The sequence below is a fragment of the Parasteatoda tepidariorum genome, chromosome 5 (assembly GCF_043381705.1).
Source record: "Parasteatoda tepidariorum isolate YZ-2023 chromosome 5, CAS_Ptep_4.0, whole genome shotgun sequence".
Lineage (NCBI taxonomy): Eukaryota > Metazoa > Arthropoda > Arachnida > Araneae > Theridiidae > Parasteatoda > Parasteatoda tepidariorum.
The window spans coordinates 76014401-76032851 of NC_092208.1; the positions used below are offsets into that span (position 1 = coordinate 76014401).

General features: G+C 29.3%; 2 protein-coding genes across 2 annotated transcripts in view; one reads left to right on the forward strand and one right to left on the reverse strand.

Moving 5' to 3' along the window:
* Positions 1-3089, reverse strand: part of LOC107450305 (mitochondrial ribosomal protein L37) — a 16837-nt gene extending 13748 nt beyond the window's left edge. Inside the window, exon 1 of the mRNA XM_016066066.3 lies at positions 2759-3089. Coding sequence (XP_015921552.2) covers positions 2759-2925 — 167 coding nt within the window. The 5' untranslated portion in view covers positions 2926-3089. The remainder of the gene's footprint in view (positions 1-2758) is intronic.
* Positions 3090-3272: 183 nt separating this feature from the next.
* The window catches only part of LOC107450306 (uncharacterized), a 29942-nt gene continuing 14763 nt past the window's right edge, over positions 3273-18451 (forward strand). The window contains exons 1-2 of the mRNA XM_043047547.2: positions 3273-3528; positions 17132-17219. Coding sequence (XP_042903481.2) covers positions 3474-3528; positions 17132-17219 — 143 coding nt within the window. The 5' untranslated portion in view covers positions 3273-3473. The remainder of the gene's footprint in view (positions 3529-17131; positions 17220-18451) is intronic.

Here is an 18451-nt window from a genome sequence, read left to right on the forward strand (position 1 = left end):
GCACGATGCAAAGATTTTTGGAAAATTTAAAGTGTTAATCTTTATTCTTTGCTTTTAAAGAAATCGTTTTATTAGCTGCTTAAACATCTCTTTGGTTTATTTGTTTGATCTTGATGTCTTATTTGTTAATTACCATTGTATAATTATTTTTAAACAACCCCTTTACTATAAAAACTGGTGATCAGTAATTACCCCAGAAGTGATCAGGAATTACCCCAGAAATGATCAAGAGAAGGGGTAATTTCTGATCACTAAGAATTTAAAATCTTTTAAATTCTAATTAGATTTTCCAACAAAAGAAGGTAGCATAGGACTCATCTCATATAGTCTCAAACTTCCAGTAAATATTGAAATTCTATCTTGAATAGTTTTTTCACAAAGTAGATGTTTGCATTTTTTGATCAGGAATTATCCAAGGTCACCCTATATAAGAAAATGAAAAAAAATTGTGACTTATTTAATTCTCCTTCCAATAAGACCAAGAAAGTCTCCCTTCATGTCATAAGTGTAGATCAGGCTAAAACATACCGAGCTAAATTGCAAATTTCAGCAATTCCCGGCCAGAAATTGTGTTTGTCTTGCTCAGGCTCAAATTTTTTCCTTTCTTCTTTTCTTTTTCGAGGGTGGGGGGGGGAGGGCTCAAAGAAAGAAGAAAAAAATAATTTAATAAATGATTACTTTATTTTACATATTTTTCTACCATTCACATTTTTTGTATCATTTTATTATACTCTAGTTATAATTAAGGACTATAAATCATCAAACTACGAGTACTTTTAACGCATAATGATTCAGAAGAAAAATATATTTTTTTTAAAAAGTGAGTGAACGGCCCATCCAAATTTTTGTATCAGATGTTAGTTTGCACTTTCAACTATCTTTGAATAAAATATTTTTGAAATTGAAGGGGGCGAGTTGCCAGAAATATTATCCTGAAGTTACTCAACTCCGTTGATCAAAAAACTGCAAAACAGACCCATTTACTAAATAAGTAAGATACTTATTTGCAAAAAAAAGTGTTTATATGACAGATTACTTTATTCTGAACAAAATAAAAAAAAATTATTGCTCTATCACAAATATAAGGTGAGTTACAATCATTAATAGCCTTTGATGTATGAATCAAAATGGCGGCAAATGTGCCATTTTGGCAAAAATACAAATGCTTATAACTTTTAAACCCCTTAACCGATTTAAATATAATTGTCATTTTTGAAATCAGCAGAAAAAATTCTATAAGTGTAAAAATTTTCATCAAAATCTGAGACGGTGGGTGCCATGGCTGGATGAACTGACATGGAATGACCCAACACCTCTTTTAATATTCGTTTAGCACATGATGAAAAAAGAGAAACGGTAAGCAATATTGGCTATTTGTAGGCTAGTAAGCAATGTAGGTGGAAAAACATAGATTCTCGATGTCATAAAATGTTTTTTGAGAAAACACTCATAATTTCGCATTTTCCTCATAGCGGCGAAATTCAAGGCAAACCTTGACTATTTTTAATGACAAAATTACTTACTTTAAAAAATTAAAAATGGAATAATTATGTCCAACATCGATTATTCAGCTTTTCTTCATATATATTATCATTAGCGTTTAACAAGTTGGGCAAAAGTTTAGAATATTTTAAGCAAAGTTAAATAAATTCTAATAAACAATTCATAACTAAAAATTAAAAATAACTTTGAAGCATACATGTTATTGTGGTACATTTTATTCCCAATGAGCTGCACAATCGGTCTTGCCGATGAGCAGACCTAGTGCGTTCTCCACTCTTTCAGGACCACCACAATGGGTGAGATACCGTTGGTCATGTTAATTTGGACGTCTAGATTCTGCCACACTAGATGGCAGCACTGAGACTCTATTTGGATGCTAAAAGGAATTTAATTTTGCCGGAAATGCCAAGAGCTAATAAGACACTTCAGGGATCATGTCGCATAATCATATTGTGGTACATAAATATACTTATATTTGAATTTGCATCTTTTAATTCTGCCACCACTTTCTCATTGAGAAATTGTTTTTAGATATCATAGTTAAAGAATTTGTTACTTACAAATATGTACACAAGAAATATGTTTAATTATTTAATAATATAAATTTAGATAATAATTTTCCTAAATAGTCTATAAATTACAAGTCAGATTAAAATAAAACAATAGATTATTCGTAATTTTAAACTGAGCAACAATTTTTTTTGGGAAAAATTTATTTATAATTGAGTTAATGAAATTAGTTATTTCAATCTGTTACAACCTAAGAAAATATGAGGAATCATTTAAAGTTGAATGTTAGTTTAAATATATTCATATCGCCACTGCAAACTTTAAAAACTAAAGGGGAAAAAATACTTATAATCTGAAAGTTATAAATAACATCAACTTAAAATCCAAATATACTTCTTTATTAGCATGTGAAAAAAAGGCAAATTATGAATTAGAACAATTCATTAAATTACAACCAATAACAAGAAAAAAAAATAATTAGTACCACTGGATAGAGATTTTATTATGATTGGTAGTATAAAAGAGTATTAATGGGTTGTGTGATCATTACAATCGCTATACTCCGTGAGTTGCTAGAATTAAATATAAATTTCTCTGAGAACTTGCAGAGGTATTCTTAATGTTTTTATTATCTTGGGGGTTTCCTTTTTCAAAAGAGAGAGAGAGAGAGAGTGTGGCCAACCAGTGTAAAAAGTGTGCAATTTTCAGTTAAGAAATAAAAGATTAAGGAAAGGCAAATTATTACAATTTAGTTTCCTGCAATACTTCTTTTGCATCTAAAACTGGAACTCCCATCTCAATTAAAGCAGGAGGAATAATAAGCTCTTCAGCTTGCAAACGTCCTTGTCGTTTCCATATTCTTTTAACGTGCCGATGATAATTTATCTGACATCGGATACTTGTCAATCGCATTTTTAAAAGAAATTATTCATGCAATAGTAAAATTAGTAGAATTTAATTTTTAACGATTATAGTTAATTTTAATATAACTTAAAATCTTGAGATTAGGGAAGAGTAAGTTAATTTTCATGTTAGTTTTGTTTACATTTTTTTACACTTTGAACGGTTATGACTACAAAATGCAAACTCAAACTTTTTATTAGAACCAGAAATTTCTAAGACTTTAACAGATTAGATGATAACAGATTAAATTTCAAATTAGACGAAAAATAATTTCCATATCGTTCGTTATTTTGTTTTTAAAAATAAAGAGAATTTCTAAAACTTTTCGATGACAAGATCGATAAAGTTAACGATACAATATCATATTTGTCAGTCCATGTGGTCTGCTTGATTTGATTTATTATTTGTTTTGTTTGCTTTTCCTATGAAGGCGCATTTTACGATGCGAAGTGATGAATTAAATCCGGCTTTTTGGAAATACGGTGATAACGTTTAATGATACGATATAATATCATTTTAAAGATCTGAAAAAGTTAAAACTACAGACTTTTCCTACAATGCCGGCTTTAATTTGTTTCGCCCTAGTTTTCAGTCTGTTAATTGGAATCAAGGGTATGTAAACTGAAACTTTTATGATAGCAGGAAAATGTTATTTTTTCTTATATAATAGCTACTTTATAAATATAATTTTGTCTAAAATTTTTTTTATTGTTCTCCTTTTAGAGTTTTTAATTTGATATTTTGTATTTAAAGTCTCGATTATTTATTTTTGCGAAACGCTTTTGTTAATTACGCCTTTGTTATTTAAACACTTCTGACGTGTTTAATTCTTGAATTGCGTAATATTTCAATTAATATAATTGACCTTATATGAATATTTTCACCAATTTCCACTTATGTCTTATTGTTTTAATTTTGATTAACATGTTACAACGAAACATAAACATCATCGAAGATCATTAATAAAGAATTAAGAATATTAATCGAATCTTATAAAGTTAATTTTTGATGCACTATTAAGTGTATTTAATTCGAAAGAAATATTTTTAAGATGTGTTTTTGCCAAATAGAATTTAATTTCGAAAGGGAAAAGTCCCGTTTTTCGAATTGCGCCTGCGCGCCTCGATTTTGTCATCGCCGTCTAATTTAATAACAGGTAACAGTACCTAACACCTGGTCATATTTTCAATTTATATGCAATGACAACCCGTTGTAGCTTTATCAATACTTTTAAATCGATGTTCATTTAACTTTAAAAAACCCTTATATTTGTATTTTTTCCCTAAATGTCCATAATTATTCTTATACATTTTATTTATCTAGTTAACTTTTAAAAGGTATGATAAGATGCTGTGAGAATTTTTTTTCTACTTTTACATTTAGAATGGTTACTTTTTTTCTCTTCAAAAGGCTTTATTTTAATTTTATTATTAATATCATTTATTTTTTTGTNATATATATATATATATGCAATAGAATAATTTTTTTTAATTTATTTTTTATTATTATTAGCTCTCTCCTTTCAGAATGTAATTTTGAAAATTTAATAAAAATGAAAGTCTTGCTTTATTTATTTTTAGTGCAAAGAGAAAGCTTTTTAAGAATTTCTAAATGTAGTAAAAATATAGATGAATCATTTTTTAAAAAAAAAAGGTATGATGAATAAATATACTTCTAAGAGGATGCCTTATCATGAAAAAAACTTTTTGTCACAAATTCTCTTTCATCCTCATGACTTATTTCCAAAAAAGAAAAAAATGCTAATTCAGGAAAAGCTAGAGAAAGCCTTGAAGTTTCAATTGCTTAAAAAAAATATCAAAACGCAAGCAAATTATTGGAAGATAACTTCTCCATTGTGTGATCTTAAGTTATCTTCTCATAATTTATTTTCATTTTTATATTTTAAAAATTTCTTTTCTGTATTTGTAATTTCATAGCTTACTCAAGGTATGTCTAAACTCACTTTTTCTATACATAAAATTTCATATTAGTTTCGGAGAAGAGAGAGAATTTAAGACAAAAAGTTTCTCTTGTGATATGGCGTCCTCTTAAGTCATTCAGATATAACGAATATCTACTAGATAATTTTGAAACAGATTTGTAAAAAAATTTATAGGTCGTAAATTTATTAATATATTGTTAACTGTTCTATATATATTATGTATTAGATCAGTGGTTCAAAAAAGATGTTCTACAGAACGTTGGGGTTTTAGAATTAGGACTTTTTTATTTTAACCAGCAATAAATAAGTTTATATTCATTCAAAGACTCATAATTAATTAATAATTAACAAGAACAAATTCTATATTAGAAATATTTCATTTTGCATGTTAAATATTTTCGAAATTATTTGTAATCTTTTCTTGTCTCTCCTTTTTTTTTTTTTGTTAGTGTATTTGTAACTTCTAATAAATTTTTTTTTTATGAAGTCATAATTCTACTAAATAAACTTGTTTATTGCATAGCTGTAATAGATACTTTACCTTATCCTTTAATAAAAAAAAATATGTTTGAAAACAAAATGTGTAATTAAATTGCATATATTTTTTAAAAAAAAGTAGAAAAATTAATCAAAAATTGAAGAATATTTACAAAATTAGCGAAAGAAAACAACTGAAATGTTTATTTAGCCAGTTTTGAAAAACGAAACTCTCGTCCGTGATATACACAGGCCTATCTATATGCAGTATTATATATGATTTTTGGAACAAATAGCTTAAGAACCATTAAAGAGGTCTTAATATAATAACTTATCTGAATTCAGTGCCTGGAAAGTTATACAAAAATGTACTGTTTGATATCAAACTTATATATTGCATTTGTTCCCATTTCCTTGTGCAATCAAGAACCTTTAGTTCTGCAAGACTTAAACCTCTTCTTCACTGGTGTGACAACCCTGGGTGGGCCCTGGTTTTCTCTGAGTTTCCTCTGTCAGGTCTCAAATAAAAATAATCCCTTAAAAAAATACATTAAAATGATTTTATGGCTAGAAAAATATAAAACTGCAATTAGCAATTGATTTGGCAATTGTTTGTCAAAGAATTAAAACAAAAATTTTCATTAAAGTTCAAAATCTGGTAATATTTTTCAAAACCAATAAAATCTGACATTCTTCTTTTTCATATGCACACACTCATATGTAAATACGTATAATGCTGTATTAATCATTTAAAACAACACTTTCTTAAAGGAAGGATAAAACCATTTCAATGAGAATTAAATTTTTTCGTATGTTACTCTTATGTAAAAATATTTAAAAATGAGCTAATAATGTTAGGCACACAGCAAGTGAAGTTGTTTTCTTAGATAAGTTATTTTATTAGAAAATAACTTTTATTAACTCATAAGTTAGCATAATTTATGACTAAAAAACTAATTTATCTGAAATTGAAAGAAATCAATTCATAAAAAATTATCAACCATGTTTAACTTTTAAGCTGAATGAACCTTAAAAGTAAAAATTTTAAATAATAAGCTTAATATTGGGTAATACTATAGAACTTTGGGAAATTATAAAATTCTGTGTGAAATAATATTAACTTGCACTTCAAATGATGTTTAAAAAATAAAGTAGACAAAACAAAGATATCTAAAACTAGACAGAAATTATAATTTTGAGGAATCATGGCTCTTACTTACAATTGATCAAATAGCTGCACTAATAGCGTTTTATTTATATATTTAAAAAAAAAATACCATGTAATTTAGCCTATAATGGCAAAATTAATATGCTCAAATTATGTTTTTTTCTTCCTTAAATCAGATGCAAAATTACGGGTCTCGGGCATCATAACTTCTTTTCCGCATCACGTCTTTGATTTCTGGCGTATTCACAGAGAACAAATATACTCTTAGCCTTTTCAAGTATATAAGGTTCCTATCAACAAAATGGTTAGGAATACTGTTTAAATTTTTAAGCATATTTTTTTGATAAAACTTTTATATTCTTTTTTTTAATTTAAACTAATTAAAAAACTAATTTCTTATTACACACCTTTGCAAAAACAGAAGGCCTTATTTTCTTTTAATGGTATGAAGTATAACATCTAACCATAAACTAAATGTTTCCTAATCCGAAATCATTTGATTCTGGCATTTAAATTGTGTGTCATGAAAAGTTTCTGAATTTCATATTTTGTGTTAAATCTATAGGCTGAAGCAAAATTATTTTTGCTAGCATATTAATTTAAGTATAAAAAAATTGTTTTGTTATCTATCCCTTCATTGTAATTTTCTAAATTTTAAGCAGAGGAATTTTAGTGAAATTAAAAGCATGGTAGTAATTAAAAACTTGATAACACTGTAGTCTTTTAATTCATCATATAGGAAGAGACAGACGATTTTTTTGAATTAATCATTAATGTTAGATGTTAAAAAAATGTTGTCACTGGTTAGAAACTTCAGTGACTAAATTTTTTTTGTTTTGAGTTTTTTGTTACTTGTCCAAGTGAATGGTGCGAGGGAAAAGATTTAGTATTTATTAACATAGTAAATATTAATAAGGAAGAGGAATACAAAGGAACATAGCACGTCATGCGACATAAACAATTAAAATTGTTCTGGCGAATGAAGCCTGAAGCACTGTGCTTATTTATATTCCTCTTCTTCTTTATACTATATACGTTAATAAATACTAAAATAATGTAAACTCTAATGATTAGTCTCCTGAACATTAACCCACACCACATTGGTGACACAGACTTGATGTGAACATGCCTACCTTGACAGAAATTCTCACTTTGCAATCAGGGTTGGGTTTTTGACGTCAAAAAGTGGTTTTTGACATGACAAGGGTATAATACTGGTTTAAACCGTCAAAAACCCGTCAAAAATGTCAAAAACTGAAGTTTGCCAAGAAAATATATAAACTTCAAAACTACCAACAGTTGCCATGCATTATATTGAAATTTAATTATACTATAAGTAATCAGCAGGTTTTAAAATATTTTTTAATTAAAATTAAGGTAAAATAACAGATTTAAAATCTCAGAAATTTATATTCAAATGCATGTGCAGAAAAATTTTGCACAAAATTTTTTTAAATATTTATATTTTGAAAAAAAAAATTTTTTTTTTGATACTTAAGAAAATTAAAAGTTTATTACTATGCATTTTTGACATATAAGGAACATATAACTAATATTTATAAGGAACTTACAAGTTATGTTGTATAAATACAAACTTGATACAAGTGTATGAAAATTTTTTTTAATGTTATACCGAATATCTTTATTATCCAGTATGTTAATTTGAATTTAAAAGTAGTTATATTTGTGAATAATGATAAATATAATTCATATTGTTTATTATATTTATTTATAATTATTACACTTATCATTTTAAAACAATTTTTACCTCTTAATTTTTTTCCCCCACTTGTATTAAGAATACAAATAATGCATATCTTGAAAGCAAGAAGTAATTATTCAACAGCTGAATATTTAGATATTCAACAAAACTATATAGTATTCAGCAAAATGAAATTCACAAGTATTTGGATAAACTAAATTTTCAGCATAGTAAATGAATAGGCTGAATATACTGTAAATCGACACTAACTACTCTGTGTATTTAACAGAAAGCACTTAAATTTGTATTGTCTTATGTTAAAAAGATTATTAAGAAGATTTAAAAGAATATTAAAAAGATTTTTCTTTAAAAGATGTCTAATGTACAAAACTGCTAATGTTTATCTTTAAAAATGTCTAATTTTTAGTATAATCTATACTATACACTAAATTTGGTTATAAATAAATTTCTTAATAATATCACTGCAGATTTTCAATAACACATGAAAATGAATACATAATATTACAAAAGATGTGAGCTTTCAAAAGTACAAGATTTTGGTTACTATTCAAAATATAAGTGTTTCTTCAAAATTTTAAATTTATTTTTTCTAGAACATATTTAGAAACACTATCCTTTATAAAAAATATATAAATTTTATGTATTAATTAAATTTCACATATGAATATAGGTTTTTGACATTTTCGACATTTTTGACAGTGAGGTTTTTGACGTGACAGTTTAAACCATGGTTTAAACTGTCAAAAACTGTCACATGTCAAAAACCTGCCAACCCTGTTTGCAATGAACTAGCCTATCTTAAGAGCCATTTCGATTTGAACAGTACTATTTCGATAGATGGTCTACATTCAACAGTTGACTTGCTGCTTGTGACTGCAACATTATCCACCTCCTATTGCTGTTGCTACTCAGTTTTGATCAAACGTAACGTATACACTTAACTGCTAAAGACAACACTGGAGCGACCACGACTGTGAACTTAATACAGCTCTCACGATTACCACTCAAAAGTATGGTGACCTTAATGCAGCTCTCCTGGCTTCGCAAAAAACAGCAGTGAATCAACTAGTGGTATTACTAAAACTTGCAGGTTCTTTTTTCAAATTTTCATAATGTGAAATGATTTTCACACTAAACCATTCTTGGCATAAAACAAATTTATTTAAACACATACTATGCCACATCACAAACATAAAATTAAGTATATAGAAATAATTACAAATCACTTCGTCAAAAAACGCTTCGCTCCTTCCCCCCACATTCTAATCCTTTCTTACACCACTCTCTATCAGAAGAGAGATTCTTTATTAATTAATTCTTAAGTTTTGTTCATATCTCGTGGCGCCATCTAGTGGTGGCAAATCTTACAGTATTTGTTCACCGAATTCTATCACAGATATAATTCTGGTGGGGGAGTACTGTAGTGCATCTACCACTACAAATATGCAATTACAAATCGCTAGTATATTAGACATGTTAACTGGATTCTATGTTGGGGTACCTTTTCATAGAAGAAGGTTGACATTGTCAATAACACTCTGCCTGCAAGATATTGATAGTCCATACAAATTTCATTATTCTGTTTGTATGTCTCTATCAGATTTTCTAAATAAAAAAATGAATTGAATTTAAATGAAAAACTACTACACAAGGATATATAATGTTTACAATTATGATGAAATTAAATTATTTATAAGGACTATTACAAATTTGTGTTAAAAACACAGCTACAAAGCACTATCTAAATGCCAAAATAGCATACCATTTCATTACATTGAATACTGATACCATACTGATCTGAGATACCATTATTAGTTATTTTATGGTATTTCGCAAAAATTTTGATGGTCCAACACCAAATGACAAGTGTTAATTTTAATCCCTGGTCGTAGAACCGGGGTAGCCTAATTGGTAGAGCGTTGGACTCATGTTCGTGAGAACGGGAGTTAGGATCTAGCTCGCCTAAAAATCCCCGTGTGGCAGGGTTTAAGCTGAGTCTAAAAATTCATTAGCAAAAAAGCTAAAATCTGAAAAAAAGTTTTAGCAAAATGCTAAAATGCCATTAGGCTTATAAAATTACTTTATATCAAACAAGTACTGTAAGTTATCTGACAAAGAATAGCTTAATGTACAAGAATATCAAAAAGAATACCTATAAAAAAAAAAAAAAAAAAAAACACATTTATTATTTATCAAAACATTTTGGTTTATAATTAACAATCTTCCTTTCTTTCATGTTTGCCCATTTTACAAATGCTTCTTGAAAGTTAAATGCACTTTCAGGGCCCTAAATATTAATCATTAACATATATATATATATATCATATATTCTAGCCATTTTTGTTGATCGCTATGCTTCATCTCGTTTGATCACGTTTTTTTTGTGAACGCTAGCGTCATGGTTCTTCTTGCGAAAGATATTTAGATTTTTTCTCCTTCTTGTTTGATCAAGTTTTTTTCATGGATGTTAGCGTCATGGTTTTTCGTGGAAGCTTTTTTTTTAATGGAATTTAGTAAAATCCTTTAGCAAAAATGCGAAAATGCTTTGTTGAATTTTAGCATTTTTGAGGGGTCTTTTCGCATTATGCGAAAAAAGCTACCGTAGCGGAAACCCTGCCGTGTGGTGATTTAAATGGTGACTGTTGCACTTTAAATCTGTCAAGGTCACACAGTCCTCCAAGTTCCCATTACAAATTAATATCCCTGGTAGTACTAGATAGGGGATTGAACATGCGAAACAAAATTACGATCTGCTGGTGGATGGATGTCTCCTCCCTGTGAAACGGGGTGTTTTCCAGACCCTCGCCAATTAGAAGGTGCTTTACTAACTATGACTCCCGGTGGCTGAGCGGTAGCGCTGTCGTGCCAGAGGTCCCTGGTTCGATCCTCGGGCCGGGCAAGGTTGATTCATCCCTTCAGTGGGTCGATAAATGAGTACCAAGCATGCTTGGAAGCTAAACAGTGGGTTTTCGGCTGACCGGAACATCTGCTCCCGCACCCCAGAGCCCAAGGTCAAGAAAACTGAGATGGGTGCAGTAGGCCTTGGCCCTCTATGGGCTGTCGCGCCACTGAGTTTAGTGTAGTTTACTAACTCTGCCACTGAGGAGGTCTTTGAAAAAGACCTCCTCGGTAATCCTTGATTTTTTTTTTTTTTTTTAATTGAGTGGGAACCTGTTTAATATCAGTTACCATTTTCGAATCCTGTCAATAAATTTATGTCTAATTAATTATTCCTAATTTATTTATTGTTTCCTTTGTTTTTATAAAATTATTTAAGTAAAGTACTTGTGAAGAACGAAAAGTAAAATTTAAAAGAAAAAAGTCTTTTCTAGTAGCTATTATGTATTGAATGAATAATGAATGCAATTAAGAGAAATTGCATTAGTACCTCGCATCAAATATGTTTTGCTGATAACCATTTTCGACATTTATTTATTTTCGTGTTTATTTCTACAAAAACCCAACTTCAGCTCATTCATTTTCAATTTAAGCATGCACTGAAATTAAATTATAAACTTGACTAGATGCCGCCTAAAACTTGTCAATTCAACTTTCTGACATAAAACCCAATTTGAAGACAAGTATTGATAGGGCGATATGATGAAAAAATTTTACATTTCATACATTCGTAAAATATTTTGAAAATAATTAACGTTCGAGAAGTAGTCGTAAACCCATGAAATTGGGTCGGCTGTTCAACGACGGTTATAAAAAAAAATAGGGGGGGNTTAGAGACCCTTTGCCGCTAACCGTGGGAGGTTCTCGTGGTCTGCCTCTCCATGTAACGCAAATGCGGGTTAGTTCCATGAAAAAGTCCTCCACGAAGGCAAATTTCTTCCAATACTTGATCCAGGAGTTCCCTTGTCTTCTGGATTTGGTTCAAAATTACAAGGCTACGGAGTTGAGCATTAGCAGTCGTAAAACCAAAATTGGGTCGGCTGTTCAACGTTGGTTATAAAATAAAATTGGTAACGAGAGCCGTGATGGCTCAGGGGATAGAGCTTGCGTCTTCTAATGAGTTGATGCGGGTTCGAATCCCAGCTATGGCTGGTCGATACAAATTTCACATCCGGCTTGCACCACCCACAGTGCTTACGTAAGAAATAGCCTGAATGGTAGACGGATCCTGGGTGAGTCCTCTTGCCGTCAGGCTAACCGTGGAAGGTTTTCGTGGTTTTCCTCTCCATGTAATGCATTAGTTCCATCAAAAAGTCCTCCACGAAGACAAATTTCCCCCACTACTTGATGCAGGAGTTCCTTTGCCTTCTAGATTGGGTTCAAAATTACAAGGCTACGGAGTTGGACATTTATAGTCGTAAACCCAAAAATTACTTTTCAACGGTTGTGAAATAAAATAAAATTGATTTTGAAATTATCCATTCAGTCTCGAGTTCCGCCAAAAATAGATGATAAAAATTAGGAACCGCTGCTCCGGCCGTAGTTCTTGTTACTTCTGTTTAGGTTTAGACCTGTGCTCTTCGTGTGCTCCGATTAAATTGCCCCATTTGTGTTATAAAATAATTAAATGTAGTAAAATCTTTAATTTCATTATATACTATTAGATAAATAATATTTATTTATTAATCAGCCGATAGCCTCTATTAATAGTCTATCGGTTCGTAAGCATCAGTGACAAAAGCCAATTAAGTCAGTAATGTGATAATTATTATTAATTTTGGAAAAAAAATTACTTTTGTGAATATTACTGTACTGTCAATTTGATACTTTAAAAAATGTGATTTTGCATTTTACATCCATATTTATTTTACGGGAAGAGTAAGTAAAGAAAGAATAAATAAAATAATAAATGCTTCTAAACTTCTCTTTATGCTTCATTATTCTTCCTAAATTTCTATTTGTCTGTGTCTGCTGATACAGTAAAAAGATTCCGCAAATTCTTTATTATTATTTTTGATTCTCACTGAAGACACCTGTGTGTGAGTGAGTTAAATTTAATAGCAAAGAAATATCGGATCTCTTTTCTTCACAGCAATATACCGGAAACACATATTTTACTCGTATGTCATTCACGCCCTACTTCGAACTTTATTCGATTCATATTCCTTACTTTTGATATCGTAAAAAAAAAAAAAAAAAAAGAGTCTGAAAAATTTAGTTATGAACAATTTAAAAAATTCTATGGTGATCTACCAAGCATTTAATAGGGGCCATTCAAATATTACGTAAGCTTATTTTTGACAGTTCCCCTCCCCCTACCTTGACAGCAAAAATAAGCTTTTTGCAAACCCCCCTGCCATGCTTATGTAAAATAGTTTCAACTCCCCCCCCGCTTTCGTTTTTGCTTTTACTTTGATCTAGTTGTAAATGAACTTAGTAAGAATTTACATTGCATCAAACAAATTTTACGTTTTAATACATTTTGAACTGGACATTCTTTTGGAATATTTTGTTTATTACATTTGCGTCGAAACTCTTAACTTCTCTGACACTCTTCAATGAAAAAAAAAATTTTCCCGTAATTCAAAGCATTTTTTTTTTTTTTTTAGTTATTGTTTTTTGCCTGCTTTTGAAGAAGATTATGAAAATAAAGGGGAGGGGGGGTTAATATGTGTATGTGTTCCTCATATCCCCTTGTCGACAAAAAATGTGCAAATTACAAAATGCTTAATACATAATAATTGAACGTCTCCTTATCTTCAACTATTTATTGTTTTTGTTTAATTACAAGGGAACTTTTATTATTTTTTTTAATGTTTTCGGGGGCATTTCTTGCAATTTCCAAGGCTTTTTAAATAGATTTCTTGCATCACCAAAATTCTCTATTTTAATTAAGCTCATACCATACGCATAATTTAACTAGCCAAAATATCCGCTTCAATCCAATTGTTTTGGACATCGCTTTGTTAATACATTTGTTATAAATCAAATCAGTTGAATCATCAGTTTCGATAGCGTGAGGAAAGAATTTCGTTCTCAACTCGTGTTTCTCTTCTCTAGTTCGAATTCAGAATGCTCGTTCAGCAAATCCGTAAATGCACCAGATAATCAATTTTCGTCGCACATCCTGTTCACATGAATTGTTTAAATAATTGAATGGATAATTAGAAAAAGATAATTGATTATATTATTTTACACTTGTATAAAACAATAAGGATTCAACAAGACCTGAGATTTAAGCTAGATTTAAGTTTTATAAAATAAAAAGAGCCAAAAAGTGATGTTTTTAGCGCATTTCGATATTTGTTGGTCTTGTTGAAATGATTGGCCAAATACAAAAAGAGAGTCGTAGTGGCTCAGAGCTTTGGCTATAGCGTTCGCTTTCTAATGAGATGGACCGGGTTCGAAACCCAACAATGGCTGGTCAACACGAATTCCGCATCCGACCACAGTGCTGACTTAAAATATCCTCAGTAGTAGACGGATCATGGGTTAGTCCCTTTGCCGTCAGTCTAACCGTGTTCAGTTTTCTCAGTTTTCCACCTAAAAATCTAAGGCAAATTTCTTCCAATATTTGATCCAGGAGCTCCCTCGTCTTCCGGATTGGGTGCATTATTTCAAGGCTACGGAGTTGAACATCGGTAGTCGTAAACACAAATTGGGTCGGCTGTTTAACGACGGTTATAAAATAAAATACGATTACAAAAGAGTTACAAATCCAGCAATGCATGCTTTTTTATAGTTCCATAAGAGTAATTACGTAACAGTTGTTACCTAAAACATTTGCGATGTTAATCCAAGTGCAAATGTGGCGTTCGCAAACGTCACATATGGTTTTCTAAGCTCAAATATGGTAATTTATATCTTTCCAACACGTATCGATCTAGAACAACTCTGGATTAAAATTAATGAATCGGGATGGGAGGTATTGCCTCACCTTTCACTGATATTGCGCCAACCATTTATTGCATTCGCTACAATATTTTCGTAACTGCAAAAAGTTGAAAAATTATTGTAATATTATGTTTGAATTGAGTGGATGAAGTCGTTTCCTAGACATGCTTGAAAACTTGTTAATTTTTTTCGATCCGTCATTGTAAATTTGCACACAAAGTGGCAAAAGGTTTTTAGCAACGGGAGCGATTGCGTCATGGATTTAAAATTAAAACTTGATAAAAAAAAAAAATTATCTGATTGAATATAATGTAAAAAAGAACTTTACTTTCCGGTAAAATAGCGAGTGTGGAAAATAGCGTGAATTGCTATTAATATATGAAAGAAATTAGATAAGTATGTTCAGTGCCTGATTTATCATAAGGCCCAAGGTTTAATTAAGATATGATTGATTTAAATTTCATTTTTTTATTTTATTTTGAGTTCTTCTTTTAGAATTGTGTACTAGAATTACGAGTCAAAAAATTTGAAATTAATCTTGAGTTCAATTTTAATAATATGTATCTTACTAATGTTACAATTATTTTAAATGCATATTCCGTAGTTTTGAATTATACATGTAAATTTCATTTAAAGTTACGACACATGGACCCCCGACAGTTCTGCGCCTACAGCCCCAGATTTCTAAATTAGTCACTGGGATAATTATGATACTCTTTCGAAACATAGTTTAATTTTTATTATTTAAATTTTTCCTATTTATTTTTTAATGTTACTTTGATTTAATGTATAATTATCAAAATTTGACTTAGAATTATTTACGTTTAGAAGGAAATCGACGTTAAAACAATTCGGGCTTAACAACTCTCTAACATATTTGGTAATGGGGGGGGGGAAGAATTATCGACCTCACATACACGTCGTTTTATGTCGAAATTTTGAATAATTGTTATTCTTAAATATGGCTGAATTTCGTTAAAATTGTCGATTTGAAATGGAACTTGGGCGTCCGTAATTTCCAAAGGGTGTGTTCTTATTTATCGGAGACAAATTATGAGGTGTCGCACACATTTTGAATTTTTTTTATGTGACATTTCGTTGTATTTTTACCTTGAATACGTCGCAAAATTTTACCTTCCCCTTAAATGAACAGCAAAGTTAACCATGTGGGTTTTTTTTTTTTTTTTTTTTTTTTTGAAGATTTTTCTCAACTTAAAGATTAAAACTAATAGATTAAACTTTATCAGTAAAAAAGTTCTATTATAAAAAAAAATTCATAAATTCCCACGTTTTTGCACATATCTATCTATTTTGCGAACATTATCTAAAATAGTAGTTGTTTAAAAAAGAACAATATTAATTTACTAACTTAGAACTGACGAGAATTAGAAATTTATTATCCGTTATTGCTTAGTTAGTTAAATTTCTACAATTTCTTTAAAAAATAATTTTTTTGATCCAAACTTAATTTTTTAGTAATTTTTATCTTTTTGTAATCAAAGCAGAATAGCCAAAAAATTTTATGTATATTATTTAATGACCTTAAAATGGTTTAAAAAATCAGCTTGGTTTGCTAAGTGACACCTTGCGCAATCATTTCTTTTACATGCTAGGAATAAATATCACGTGACGCTATATACTTCTTAGCGATATGCAATAAGTTTATTATTTTTCTTTCTTTTTTTATTCTTTTTTTTTTAATTTTTAAACCATTACGTTTTACAACCATGATAGTCATTCTGGAGATTTGATGGTGAACTCAAAAATTAAAATTTCCTAAAAAGCTCCAAATTTTTTTAAAACAACTTACAAAAAAGTATGCAAAAAAAAAAAATAAATAATAATAATATACAAAATGAATGGAAATGAGCATTGTTGAAGAGATTTTACCTTGAACGCAGATTTAAAAAAAAGTGTTTTTTGCTGTAACTAGAAATTGTTAAAATGCTAAAAATAATAATTTCCCCATAATTTTACCTAAATCAATACAAAATGATGAAAAACTATAAAAAATATGTTTCATAAAAATTTTGCTTCAATAATTATATTTACTAATATAATCGAGAATTATTTAGTCATTAATAATTCACTTTGAATTTTTCTTTTTCCACAGGTGCAATTTCAATCAATGGATGCAATCCACTATATTGTTTACAGACTTTCGATTCACTTTTTATCAATGATCAAAACACTTCCTGTTTGTGAGTATGCCATACTTCATTAATCTTACACATCATTTATGACTCTTATTTATTCATTTAATGCCAATTTCTTTGTTTGAAAAAATTTTGAAAGTTATGTATATAATGTTTACATGCATACATACATGCCACCAAAAAATTTAAAAGTAAATGCTGAATAATGAATTACATTAATTTTGTTATGAGTTCTCTCTTGTAGTTGAAAAACTAATAAATCTTAAGTTCAAATTCTTAATTATGTTCATCTATCTCAGTGTGATTTAAATGAGTGTTAAAATCACATTCTAACTGCTTTGTGCACTTGATTAAAATGATGCAGTATTAGTTTAATTTAAATATTTCATTTATTAATTAAACTAAGGAAATGTTATGAAAGACTGGAATATTATAATACATTAGTGGATGAATTTGGGTGTAAATTGATTTTTTAAAATTACCTAAAATGCTGTAGCAGATATAAATTTTGTCACTTAGTGGAATACTAACAAAAAGATATTACTGCTTTCTGCATGTTTTCACTGGTTCGTTCACATGTTTCTTTGTATATATATATATAACATAAAGAGCTTCCATGTTAATCCTTTTCTATAAATCCTTTTCTTAATTTATTATTCAAAACAAAACGCTTTCTGACACTTTTAAATTCACACTCTTTATTCTATTTTTGGTTCAAGTATGCATTAAGTAAGACATTTTGCTCTTTGTCGCTCGACCTATAAACCAATTACAATTACTGAGATTTCCCTTATCCCTAAAACGAGACATGTTTTCCGAATTTTTTTACAAGATTTACATGTAACTAGCTATTAATCGTTTGGTGTTGAGTAGGACTGGGCGATATTAAAAATTTTATATCATGATGCATCGTCAGTTTTGCATCGCGATATAGTATTTTTGAATTTCATTTACTTGTAAGCAGGGTTGGAGTTTTTGCCGGCAAAAAGGGGTTTTTGCCAGGACAGTGGCAAAAACCTGGTAAAAACCGGCAAAAACTGGTAAAAACCGGCAAAAACCAAATTATCTAAATTGCTGATTAAATATTATTACAAAATACTTGAAACAAATTTAAATCAATCATAAGGAATAATAATTTTGATACATTACATGAAAAAATTATTTTTAACATATTAATAATTAATATACCTAAGGGTAATAATTTTTAAAAGATTGAAAGTTTTTGATCTCTTTTCATTTTAGAATCCTAAAATAAATGTTTTTTTACAAATAAATAA